The sequence below is a fragment of the Rhinolophus sinicus genome, linkage group LG11, assembly GCF_036562045.2.
Source record: "Rhinolophus sinicus isolate RSC01 linkage group LG11, ASM3656204v1, whole genome shotgun sequence".
Taxonomy (NCBI): Eukaryota; Metazoa; Chordata; class Mammalia; order Chiroptera; family Rhinolophidae; genus Rhinolophus; species Rhinolophus sinicus.
The window spans coordinates 50,452,394-50,465,300 of NC_133760.1; the positions used below are offsets into that span (position 1 = coordinate 50,452,394).

The 12,907-nt window shown below is 55.7% G+C and overlaps 1 protein-coding gene across 2 annotated transcripts in view; it reads left to right on the forward strand.

Moving 5' to 3' along the window:
* Positions 1-12,907, forward strand: part of PTPRN2 (protein tyrosine phosphatase receptor type N2) — a 419,388-nt gene that overhangs the window by 88,123 nt on the left and 318,358 nt on the right. For both annotated transcript variants that reach the window (XM_074315027.1, XM_074315029.1), the window contains exon 3: positions 5,644-5,757. In XM_074315027.1, the coding sequence (XP_074171128.1) occupies positions 5,644-5,757 (114 nt within the window). The remainder of the gene's footprint in view (positions 1-5,643; positions 5,758-12,907) is intronic.

The window sequence follows — 12,907 nt, forward strand, 5'->3', positions numbered from 1 at the left end:
GTAGGCCCATGTCTCCCCGGGAGTGAGTTCTTCTGTGGGGGCAGCCACTGTGGGGGTGGGCCGGGCCGTGGAGCCCCCGCTGGCCTGAGGAGCCCCCTCTGCAGCGTCCTCCACGGTGCTGCCTCTGCCCTCGGCAGCTGTGAGGGCCGCCCTCCTGAGAGCCATCTGGGTTCCCCAGAAGTGTAGTTTGCAGATTTTTAACGGGAAATGTGGGTCCCGAAGCTGGTTCCAGTGCGACGTGACTGTCCTCAAAGGGATTTCCAGATACACGTTGCGCAGCTCACCCCCCCAGCGGCTCCGTGAAAGTCTGCTGCCTGGCCTCTCCACCCGAGATGTGCCGGGAGGGGGGCGGGACAGAGTCCGTCCGTGTGGCCCGAGAACGATGAGGTCGGCAGCCAGAGTCATCCTGTCACCTGTCACCTCTTGCAGGCCTGTGCATTTCAGGAGCCTTCGCTTTGAGGATGGTCTAGGGGAGGCACAGAGCACCCCATGCGGTTCACAGAGCTGCTTTGTTTCCAGAAGGGCCTGCGCTCTGTCCTCTGACCTGCCTGAAGTGGACCAGGGTGGGGACCCCCAAAGCACAGCCTCACAGGCCTGAGAGCTGAGCTCCCTGCTGCATACACTGATTTGGGGGACGGCATCGTCTTTCAGCCTTGGGCTCCCAGCTCCCTCAGCGTGATCCCCCGGCTGGTGAGAGACACGTGTCAACAGAGGGGCTCCAGGGAAGGACGACTCCCAGTAAGACTGGTGCTGAAGCAGGCGGGTGATTTCTCGGCACGAGTCAGGTTCCTCTGCGTTCCCGTCTCCCGAGCCACTCGTGCTCCCTGCATCCCACATCCACGCCCTCAGCTTGTCGTGTATCAAAGTTGAGCTAAAAGGAAAGCACCACCTGTAGCAGGACAGCCTCTCATGTCTTCCTGGGGGGGTTTGTCTTGGCCTCTTCGACTTACTTTCACACATTCTAGGACAAGCAGTCTGGTTTTCCATGTTTGCCTGCAATTCCCATTTCCTGTGTGGCATTTTAACCAACACTCCAAAGAGTTTCTTGTATTAAATTCCAGGGAGTGTAATTAGCATTCAAAACCCAGATGCACAGTATTGCAAGAATCATTTAACAGTGAAATGTGTAGCTGTTTTGATGGAGGAGACGTGTCTTCTTGGTATAAACGTGAAACAGGCCTACTTTCGCTGTAACTGGAGCCGACGCTCCCCTTTTGGACCAGAACCCTGGTGATAAGTCTGCCCAGTTGCATACTTTCCAGTTATGTCCAGTTGCTAAGTGTCTTGTGCTTGCAGAAGCCAGCGCTCCCCAGGCTTGCGTGGAAGAGTAGTCTCGTCCCTCGCACAGCCCGTGCACAAGACATGTGCTTTTAAATTGTTTGCTTTTCCAAGAAGCAAACAATTGTCTTCATGCTTTGCCTAGATTGTTAGTTTCTTAAGTGTCTAGACAGCAGGGTCCTTACAGCGCCTGGTTCTCTCCAGACACCTAGGGCGTCGTCCGTGATACATAATAACTGTCAGGTACTTTGTCTCTGATGTGATTTCACGGGGGATACCAAGGCAGCTGAGCAGCAAAGAGTGTCCCCATCCCTCATCTGGTTCTCAGGCTTGAGCTGAGCCGGGAGGGACCAAGCAGTGCAGGGCTGAGCACACGTGTGAGGAGCAGGCCTGGTCCCCCAGCGCTGGTCTCCGGATCCCTGCCTTCATCAGGGCACACTCGCAGCTGCCGCAGGTGACCCCCATCCCCGTGCCTAACACGGGGGCCCCGCTACTGCCCGTGCCCGCCCCACGGGGATGTTCCTGGTGGGAGGTGCTGCCTCACACACCTGGCCTCCAGGTTGCTGGGGAGAGCTGTGGGGGTGGACAGTGACCTGGGAGGAGCTGTGGACTCTGCCTGTGGCCTTGGGTGACTCATCTGTGGTGCTGTCGCTGGTGTCCACGGGCTAGGAAGAGCCACGCGCTGGGCTGTGCTCTGCTTCCCTGCTCGAGCCCCCAGTGGTTGATGTTTCCTGGGTGTGGGCTCAGGTGATCTCAGCGATGGAGGTTCTTGAGGGACCGAGACTTGTATACGGAGCGGCGGGTCCTGCTTCCTGCACCCTGGCCCGGTGCTGGTTGTCACAGCTGCACGGGAGAGGCGGCATGACAGCGCTAAGGAGCATGCGGACTCTGGGGCCAGCCTGCCGCTTACTGTGTCCGCCTGTCTGGGCCCAGGTGTGTCCAGCAGGAAAGGGGACCGTGGTAGTTCAGACCACTGAGGGCTGTCATCGCAGTAACTGAGGTGCGTGTGTCAGAATGGTCCTGGCCATCCTGTTACACCGTAGGTGTTACACCTGTTGTAGGTGTTAGCTCTTATTTTGAGATCTGACATGCACGGGACCATAGGGGTTTGGTAATTGGTTTCAGAAGAAGACGTTGCATTGCTGCCGTGTAACTATGGCAACCACATTCTCCACGTCAACACCTGGGACCCGTGTTCTGAGGGGGGTAGTGCTCAGGGTGACGGTGGCCAGAAGGCAGGTGGGCCGTTCTGGAAGGTCGCAGGCCTGCCCCCGGGCAGTGTGGTGCGTGCACTGGGCTCTGGGACATGGGCAGGTGCCCCCACTGCTCTGTGCCTCGGCTCCCGGGGGTTCTGTGGGATGATGGCGCTCCCCTTGACAGTTGCATGGGATTTAATGAGTTATCTGAGTGAAACGCTGAGAAGCGCGTGGGGCATAGCGCTCAGTGAGCCAGTCAGCTTTGCTCTTACTCCGTTGTCACCATTTCCCCACACCGCGTGCCGACCTGGCCTGGCAGCACCTGGCATCCCCAGCCCAGCCACGGGGCTGGGGCTTAGGAGCCAAGCTTACTCCCAGACCTCATCATGCCCCTCGGGCGTTGGGAGCCCTGGGCCCTGATGTCACGGGAGGGTGGGAGTGTCATCACCTCCTGAGCCTGAGGACCCAGGCTGGTCCCGGCAATCAGTGCACATGGGCGCCCAACGCAGGAGCCTGCAGTCGCGTTCCCTGAGAACAGACGTGATTTGGTAGCGTCACTGCAGAAATGCATATGGACGCTGTTTTGTCATTTCAGAGAGCAGTTTTCTCCCTCTCTGGAGAATTCTTTTCAACAGGGTAGTGATTCTGGCCTGTCATTGCTTTTCCTTCTCCAGAAATATCTGAGCAGGACTTTATTCCTGCTGCCACAGCCCTGGGCTCTGCCGGGCCGTGGCTTCCTCCCCACGTGGCTGCAGTGTGACAGGCCTATGGGAGGGAGTCCCCACTTCCCTGAGGGGCAGCTTCCACCTGCTGGGAGGGCCAGGAGGAAGATTGGGCCTGAGGGACCCCACAGGGGGAGGCGGGAGACTGAAGGGATGGTCAGCGTGGAGCAGCAGGACCCAGGGCGGGTGACGCAGGTCCCCGAGCTGGCCTGTAACGTGGGTGCAGGTGGCTGTCTGCAGACGGGGTGCGCACCCTGCAAGGGGCTTCAGACCCCTGGCTGGCTTCCCTTCTCTGGAGCAGAGGGCCACTGCTGTGTCAGGAAGCCCCAGCCTTCGCCTTCAGGGGGCGCTGTTTGCAAACGGGGACTCGGGCTGACTGGCCTGTGTGGGGCCCCTCCATAAAGGCCCTGTGCTCACCCCTGATTACTTCCTGCGTTTTCCGTGTGGGCACACGACACTTCCTCCGCAGTGACAGCCATCCTGCAGGGTGTGAGGGCCACCTCTAATCCAGGGAGGGGACGTGGACAGGTGTCCTTGGCGCCATCATGCTGAGCCTGTGCTCTGAGAGTCACTGGGTTGTCCCCACAGCCCTTCATGTCGGTGCGTCTTCGTCTCCCGGGTGAGTGGGTTGGGCCGAGGGCTGTCGGGTGTGCCTGGCAGCCATGTGGGGTGACAGCACCGTGGGGACAATCTGGGAGGCTGTGTGCTGCTCTTCTCAGTGTGAGTGCGTGAGAGTGAGGGTGTGCACGTCCTGCTACCCCACCTCCCTAGGAAGCAACGTCCCCATCTCCTCTCTGGAGGTGGCCCTGGGGACACCTGGCGGGTGGGTGACGTGTGGCCAGGGCATCTTGTCCCCAACTGCACAGAGCTCGCTTGTGCCTGTCCTGATGATGGTGTGGACCTGCAAGGAAGCAGCCACCAGGGGTCACTGCTGCTCCTCCGTCCTGGCCGCCACCTGGGGCCAACTTGGATGCAGGGCAGGGTGAGTGAGGGACGGCTCACAGAGTGCGATGGGGACCCCTGGGCTCTGGGCCCCTGAACGCTGGCCTACAGCAGGGGCAGCCCACGGGCTGGGGGTGGGGATCGGGTCCTCCTGAAAGCATGCTCATGCCGTGTGCTGTCTGACTGGGTGACACCCAGAAGGCCCTGTGCTCACCCCTGATTATTTCCTGCGTTTTCCGAGCGTGCTCTGGGAGCTGCTTTAAATACCACCGACGTCCCTGTTGTCCCGCGGGGTCAGCTGGCCGCTTCACAAGGCGACGGAATGCATTTGGTGTCTACTGTATACAGTTCTGAGAACCTGAATGCATGTCACAGGCCACTACTTGTGATCATGGAAAGAAGCGAGGCAGCTCCCTGCCCAGGCCTGTTCTTCCCCTCACAAGAAGTTTTGCACATGGCTGATTTGTTTCGTGTCTGTCCCTGCCCAGTGATTATTCTAAGGCTATGTTCAGTGCGCCCTCATTTGCAAACACTACAATTGTGGCACCTTTTCTGCTTATCTCCTCTTGCTCCAAAATCAAGAATATTGTTCTCGAGGTCTCCAGGGAAACAAGATGATACAATTGCACATGCAGATTGTTTCTATGAATAAAGTATTTACACAAGTTATTGACCAGGCATGAGCACTGAAATAATCCTGAACATGCCCTAAGGTAATCACCCCACTTGGAAAACCTATGTGACGTGATCATTCCCCAGTGTCATTCTCTCTTCCCAAAGAGATAGTGAAGAAATATAAAAAGACATATAAAATACAAAAACAAGTTAAGACATATGAAAGGAAGACAAGAGGATAAAACATCACAGGTGCAAAGAAAATGGTAACTTCACCAAAATAAATGCCTCAGGAGCCACTAGAGGCTGCACGAATAGGACATTCCCAGAAGTTGCCATGAGCTACCCGGTGGCCCGGGGGTGAAGGTGGTGGGTCCTGGCCCGGGGTCTGGGGGTCCCCCCGTGGGTCTCCATGATAAAGATGCGGTGACTGAGGGACATTTGTGCACAACTAGGTTCCAGAGGCTTTTTTCTCTGTCTTTTCACGTGAGCCTGAGACATGTCACCCGAGGGAACGGAGCAAGAATGGTTCTCACAAGGAGAGACCAAGACAGATTTGTTAAGCTCAGGGCTGCCTGGTCTGACCTGCAGGTTCTGGGTGGCTCGGAGTGGCAGTCCCTGAAAACCACAGCATCTTGAGTGTCTGAGCATGAGGTCCCTTCCCCAGAGCAGAGGCCCCCCAGGACCACCTCCCACATGTGGGCTCGGAAAGGATATACTGGGGGAGACCCGGGGCCGTGAGCCTGAGGGGGGCAGGGGAGGAGGCGCAGTGCATGGGAGGAGGGTGGAGACCCGCGCTCGCTTGCAGTGTCCACCCTGACACGGGGTGCTCTCTTCCTCCTGTCTGAAATGAGACATCACTTTGTCTTTTCTGCCTCCGTTTCTCACAGATGGAGTGTTTGGAAGGTGCCAGAAGTTTCCAGCACTAGACATATATCGCTACGAAGTGCCACCCGGGGTTCTGCAGCACTTGACAGCCACATTGCGGAAGCTTTCCCGCACAGGTAGGAAGGCTGGGCCCACACCACGTCTGCACCAGGCCAGTGGCCTGAGGGGAGATTTCCGGAGTTGCAGGGGCCTCAGCAAAGGCTTCTCGAACAGCTGCAAGCCTCATAGGGAGTGTGGGAGTGGAAAAGGACGAGTTAGCCAGGGTGTGGTTACCGGGCAGGGCGGCGAGATGCCTGGCGCAGGAGCTTCCGGAGACTTGGCCATGGTCCTGGGTTGCGGAGCGAGAACAGAGGGCAGCCTCAGCCATGAGGGCAGTGCGAGGGCAGGCCAGAGGGCACGGGCAGTGTGAGGGCAGGTCAGAGGTCACGGGCAGTGCGAGGGCAGGTCAGAGGTCACGGGCAGTGCGAGGGCAGGTCAGAGGTCACGGGCAGTGCGAGGGCAGGTCAGAGGTCACGGGCAGTGCGAGGGCAGGTCAGAGGTCACGGGCAGTGAGAGGGCAGGCCAGAGGTCACAGGCAGAGGGCTGTGGTGGGGGCGTGGGGGTGTGGGGGTGTGGGGGTGTGGGGCTCATCACAACCAGCCCAAACCGCCCTGACCAACCTGGAGAGACTTAGTCCCCTTCCCATTGTTGTTAGGCACATCGTGTCGTGCTCTTTTCTCTCGGGAGATTCCTGGCACTTGGCTTCATGGGGTCCTAAGATAATCTAACCAATTGCAATAATCTAAAAATTATCATATATAATTATTCATCATTTATGTTGCATCGGACCTTTCTTAGACCGAGGGGTGAGCCCTACGGTCAGGTCCGCGTTATTATGGCCGACGGGCTGACCTGCAGACACGGGAGCTGGGTGGGTGTGTGAAGCTCCTGGAGGGTGAATGTGCGTCCTGGTCAGGACCTAATGGCACTGCCGGGGGCCAGGCCTGGAAGTGAGGGACCAGGGAGCCACCACGAGGACAAGGACGCCCCCTAACTCTCGGTCAGGGTGCTCCCACGGGGCTTCTGAGTGGCTCCATGAAGAAGAAGTCGGGTCTAGTATGTTTGGGAAACAGCACTTGCTCCATTACTCCTGGATGTTCACAGTGTAGGTGGGCTTCTTAAGGCACCGGAAAGTTCTGCAGCAAAGAATTACGTTAAGTGGTTCAGTCCGAGTCGTGGGCCCATGGCGCCCTTCTCCCCGAGACCGCGTGCAGTCGGGTGCGGTCCGGAGTGGAACTGCCGGGAGACCGTGTCCGTGATCAGTTCCAGGCTTAGTCACAGCCGTGGGAGCTCGTCGAGGGTCTCTGCGCAGCTGTCGTCTGTGTACCTGGAGCCTGAGGTCTGTGGCAGGGACGATGGGTACAAGAGGGAGAGCAAGGACGAGGAGGACCGCAGCCATGTCCGTTCTCGTGACAGAAGCTGGCCCCTCATCAGGGAGCTGCGGAAGCCGAGGGGGCTGGGAGGCGGGTGACGACCGGAGGTGCTGCTGCCGCCGAGAGCGAGTGGCCAGGAAGACGGTGTGTGAGCTGCAGAGCGGCCGGGGTCACACAGCACCTCGGGCCTGTAGTCGAGTCATGTCCCCTGGGAACTTGGTGGCCCAGGGGCAGGTGTTCAGTCTCCACAAAGCCCAAAAGCAGTGTCTTCACAGAAGAGGAGCCATCTGCAGAGGGTGCTGTGTGTTTGCCCCCAGGCCGTATGGGTCCTTCAAAGGCTCCAGACTGCACCCCGTCTGCCCCTGACCTCCGACATGCGGGTGTCCCCCCAATGCAGATGGAAGGGCTGCTGCTCCTTGCTCAGAGGTCCTGTCGGCAGAATGTCATGGGGTGCTGATGTCCTGTGGGAGGAACGGTGGTGAGGCCCCTGAGCATTAGCTAATGACAGGGCTGGAGAGCTGGTCGACCACTGGTAAAGCGTGGTGGAGGGGTGCTGCTGGCATTGCAGGTCCCCCAGGAAAAGCCTGCACAACCTCTTCAGCAGGAGGGGCAGGTGTGCTTCTCCTGGCTTCGCGAAATTTAGGGTGCAGTGTCCCAGCTTCGTCAGGAACCTATATCGCACCCTCCCAGTTTTTGCAGCCCTTTCCTCTCCACGCCCTGTGAAGCTGGGGTTCAGTTTGCATCACAGTTAAGTCACATGGGGTTTGGTGTTCAGAGTGAGTTTGAGACGCACAGAGCTGGTTCATTCATGGAGGTGGTTGAACACAGAGGCAAATATGTGTGGGGTTTTTGGTGTTTTTTTTTGTTTTTTAAAGATTTTTTTTTTTTTTAATTGGGGAAGGGGAACAGGACTTTATTGGGGAACAGTGTGTACTTCCAGGACTTTTTCCCAAGTCAAGTTGTTGTCCTTTCAGTCTTAGTTGTGGAGGGCACAGCCCAGCTCCAGGTCCAGTTGCCATTTTCTAGTTGCAGGGTCGCAGCCCACCATCTCTTGCGGGAGTCGAACCAGCAACCTTGTGGTTGAGAGGACGCGCTCCAGCCAACTGAGCCTTCTGGGAGCTTAGTGGCAGCTCAGCTAAGGTGTCCTGTTCAATCTTAGTTGCAGGGGGCACTGCCCACCATCCCTTGCGGGACTCGAGGAGTTGAACTGGCAACCTTGTGGTTGAGAGCCCACTGGCCCATGTGGGAATCAAACCAGCAGCCTTCGGAGTTAGGAGCATGGAGCTCTAACCGCCTGAGCCATTGGGCCAGCTCCACAAATATGTTTTTTAACTAATAGATTTATTTTTAGAGCGGTTTCACATTTACAGAGAGGTTGAGCTGAAAGTGCAGAGTTTGCACTCTCACCCCACCCCCAGAGGAGTTTTCCTTTTTATTAATATCTTGCATTAATGTGGGACATTTGTTGCAATTAACAAGTCAATATTGATATATTATTAACTAGTGCCCATAGTTTACATTAGGGTTAACTTTTTATTTTGTACATTCTGTGGATTTTGACAAATGTGCAAAGACAAGGACATGTACCCACCATTACAGTGTCACACGGAGCAGCTTCACTGCCCTAAACATGCTCTGTGCTGCGCCTACTCACTCCCCCACAACCCCCCACCCCCTGGCCACCCCGACCTTCTTACTGTGTTTGGTTTTGCCTTTTCCAGAATGTCGTAGGGTTGGAATCATACCACGTGTGGCCTTTTCAGACTGGCTTCTTTCACTTGCGATACAACATGCATTTTAGGTCCCTCCGTGTCTTTCCATGGCTGGGGCGCTCGTTGCTTTTAGGTGCTGAGCAAGGTCTCATTGTCTGCACTGACCGCAGTTTGTTTTTCCTTCACCTCCTGAAGGGCGTCTTGGCTGCTTCCATGTTTGGGCAATTGTGAGTGAAGCTGCTGTAAGCGTCTGTGTGCAGGTTTCTGTGTGGACATAGTTTTCAGCTCCTTTGGGTAAATACCAAGGAGCACGATTGCTGGGTCACATGGTGACAGTGTGTTTAGTTCTGCAAGAAACCACCAAACTGTCCTCCAGAGCTGGGCATGGCGGGGGAGGGGAGTGGCCGAGCCTCTTTGAGACTCTTTCTTCTCCTGGTAAATGTGGACAGTCAGGGCTGTCGTGAAGTCCAATGAAATCAAGTGTTTTGAAACATTTTATGAACATCAGTATTTCCAGATATTTAACTTTATTTGTGTCGATACTTGCTTTCCAACTTATGACGGCTGTTGCCCAGATCATACTCACCTATTTTTTTTCAGTGGAGATTATTCTAGTTTCTGCTGTGTTGGTTAGGTCTGTGCATCAGGTCAAATGCCAGAAAAACAACCGTTTTCCAAGAGATACGGGTAAGTTCTCGTTCTTTTCTTAAAGTGACGGCGACGATGCAAAGGCACCTGGGCCTCCTGACAGGAGTTTTCCCTGTGAAGCTCCGGGCGGGCGCTGCGTGACTCCCACACCCGGAGGTGTTGAGCGTAGCCTGGCAGGACCTCAGTGGGGCTGTGACTTGGATGGACGCTGCCCCCTCCACTGTCACTGTCCCCACCACTGACTTCGCAGCACTCAGACCCGGGTTTTGGCAGGACAATGAGGCTCCAGGGCCAACGGCTGTGACTAACCACAGCAGCGTTTCCCCACTGTCACCCGTCCGGTCACACGTGTGCTGCCGCCTCCTGCTGTCTCTTCCTGGGAGCCCATACCTGAGGGGGGTGCTGACTTCTAGAAAGATGAGTTGGGAGGGGGAGTGTGAGCAGGTGCGGGTGGGCCATGGGGATTCAGGCTGATATTTGTCCTGGAACGTCCTTATCATGAGGCCCCGTATGGCTGCACTCAGAACCGGGCTGTCTCCACCTTCACACCCACCAGCACACACACACACGCACACGTACACACATGTGAACACACCTGCACTCACAGGCACACCCACACATCTGTGCACACACACGGCTGCACACATGTACACACACCAGTGTGTACACACGTGCACATGCTCACATATATGTGCTCACACGTACAAACACGTGTGTGCCCACACTGCTTTGGGTCCCTCATCTGACGTTGTAGTTTCCAACAGTGCCTGTCCTGTGGAACTTTTCCTCTGGTTCCTTCACCCAGGTTGCCTACTTTCTGCCTCACATTGTCTGCCCTGGTCATGACAGGCTCACTAGTGGGTAACACCCCAGAGGTGTTGGGGGGGTCTGTGTCTTTGCCTGAGGAAAGAGTCTGCAGTCCTGAGCTCAGTTCACGTGCTGCAGGGTGGCTGCGGAAGGAGGTTTTCCAGAAGCCCCCCCATCGCTCCACCCAGGTCACCGGGACTGCACGGTGTGGCTGCGCTTGGAAACCCATGTCAGTGGCAGACAGCGGGCCCCCTGCCACCAGGAGCCGCTTCACCAAGATGCAAGGGAAAGTGGGACTTAACTGAGGAGCTTCCTTCTTTAACATAAATACACACATCAAGGCACGAAATCTGCTCCCTTTATTTACCACTCTTGTCTCCTGCAGGCAGTATTATTTCATGGGTGGACACATTGTTCTCTCATGGATTAAATCAAAAAAATACATTTCACTTCTCTGACAAGCCATTAAAATTCAGCATTTAAATGTCACTCATTGGCACGTAATTTGCTGTCATGAAAACAACTATGGATTTATTTCCTGGCAGGAATCTCCTGACGTATTGAGCTATGTGTCAAAAGCAAAAAGCAAGAAGGCAACGTTAAAAAAAATATCCAACACAGTGTCATAACTCCTTAAAAGAGAATGAAAAGAAATCCCTCAGTGACGTGGGACAGACACAGCCAGTGTCGCCACCGTGGCCACAGGCCCCGGTTGGTACCCACTCTGCCCAAGCTGCTCGGGCGGCAGGTCAGTGCAGCGGCTCCGCTTTCTCCTCGGTTTCCCTCCTGGGTGGTCATCTACCTGCCTCCCACCTGCGCGTCCTCACCTGGCTTCTCCTGTGTGAACCCCCCTCCCCCCGGGTACCCTGGGAAACTGGGGTTCTTCCTCCTTGCTGACGTATGTCTGGGCTCCACCTCCCCAAACTTCAGGCGATGCATGTCTGTGGGGGTGCGGGGAGATGTGCACACGGCCCTAGGTACAGTCGCAGAGCCGCTGCTGTCCCTCAGGGCTCTGCGTTCTGTTCAGTGGGACGACACTATGGTGGGAACGTGGCGGAGGGGTCACTCAGGTGAGAGGCGACTGGGGGCGAATGGAGAGGTCGTGACGGGACAGCCAGGCTACAGCCGTCACTGTCAGCGCATAGGACTCCCAGCCCACGCCTGGGTGCTCCACCCTTTGCACCCAGCTTGTGTCTGTAAAGGCGCTGCTATTTCACACACCCTACTCCATGCTTTTCACCGTGAAGTGTACAGACGAGATATGAGGAAAAGGGGCAGGAGGCATCGTCTCCAAACTTTAGTGAGTCTGTGGCGTCTGAAGTCCAGGCCTGCGTCCAGCTGGGGCATTCATTGGACCCCCTTGTCTGTGTCTTTGTCTGCGTGTGAAAGAAGAGCCTTGAGCACGTGAGGGGAGAAGCAGAATGGCTGCACTTGGGGAGCTGCTTTCACACCAAAAGGAGGAGCCGGGGAAAGTCAACCTGCATTTGGGCCATGATGCTTTCCTACTTGTCACATTTCTGCTGCTGGTGCTTAACTGACGTGAGATCCAGACACTGCTGCTGATGAAACAAGACACATGTCCCTGCCCCATGGAGACATGCAGCCAGTCGCTAACGCGTGTACACGCACTTGCCCAGTAAACCTGCAGTGCAGACATGTTTTTCAGCCACGGGTGCCAGGTCACAATCGTGCCCGGGGCCAGACCCTGCCTTCCCTCTGCACCAGGCCTGGCTGGAGGGACCCCAGGCCCTGAACTTCTTATAGTTCATGAAATAATATCTTATGATTTTCACTTCAATTTCTCTGATTCCTGTGAGCTCAAGCAGCCTTTGTTTCTTACTGACGTTTGAGCGCTCTTCAGTTCTGGGCACTAACCTTTTCCTGGTCTTGTTTGTACAGAGGCAGGTGTCTCCTTCCTGCCCTCGGCTTGCCTTTGCACTTCCCTGCTGGTGGCTGACACACAGCATTTTAAGTCATAATACCTCAGTCTTTTCCAGTCTTTTTCCTCTACAGTTTGTACTTTCTCATCTTTTTGGGTGATCATTTCCCTCCTGAAACACGTGCTTTCAAAGTTCCTTCTGCGATGTCTACTATTGGGTGCCTCCATTTCCATTTGTTTGTAACTTTCCCTTTTAATTATAGCATTAGTGGACATACAATTCTAGGTGACAAAGCTGTGGCAGCTGTAGAAGGTGGCCCCAGGATGAAGGCAGGCTGGCCCGTCTGCAGCCCTCCACTCAGGCCAGAAGCAGCAATTTCTACAGCCCCCGTTATCCTCGGGTTTCTTTCACTTGTCTTGTCTGTTTCCTTTGTAATAACTTCTTGGTGACTTTGTCCATGATGGGAGGTGTGCTGAAGGTGGGGGCACAGCTGGAGCAGAAAGCTGGGAGACCAGCTGCTCTCCCAGGAAGGACCTGGGCATGGTCTAGGGTCTTGGAAGTGCTGTGCCCCCCTGGGTTCTGTTTCCGACAGTGCCCTGGCTGGGTGCCTGGCAGGTCACTGAGGACCCCCGCCTGCCTCTGTGGGACGAGTGATACATCCCTCTATGTGTGTGGAGATTTTTAGAACATTTAACTGCAATTTGGAGTTCACTAAAACGATCAGGAGGCTTTTCAGTGGGAAACGACATTATACAAAGAAGAAACTGGACTACTTACATGTAATTATGAAGACAGATCCTGAAAAAT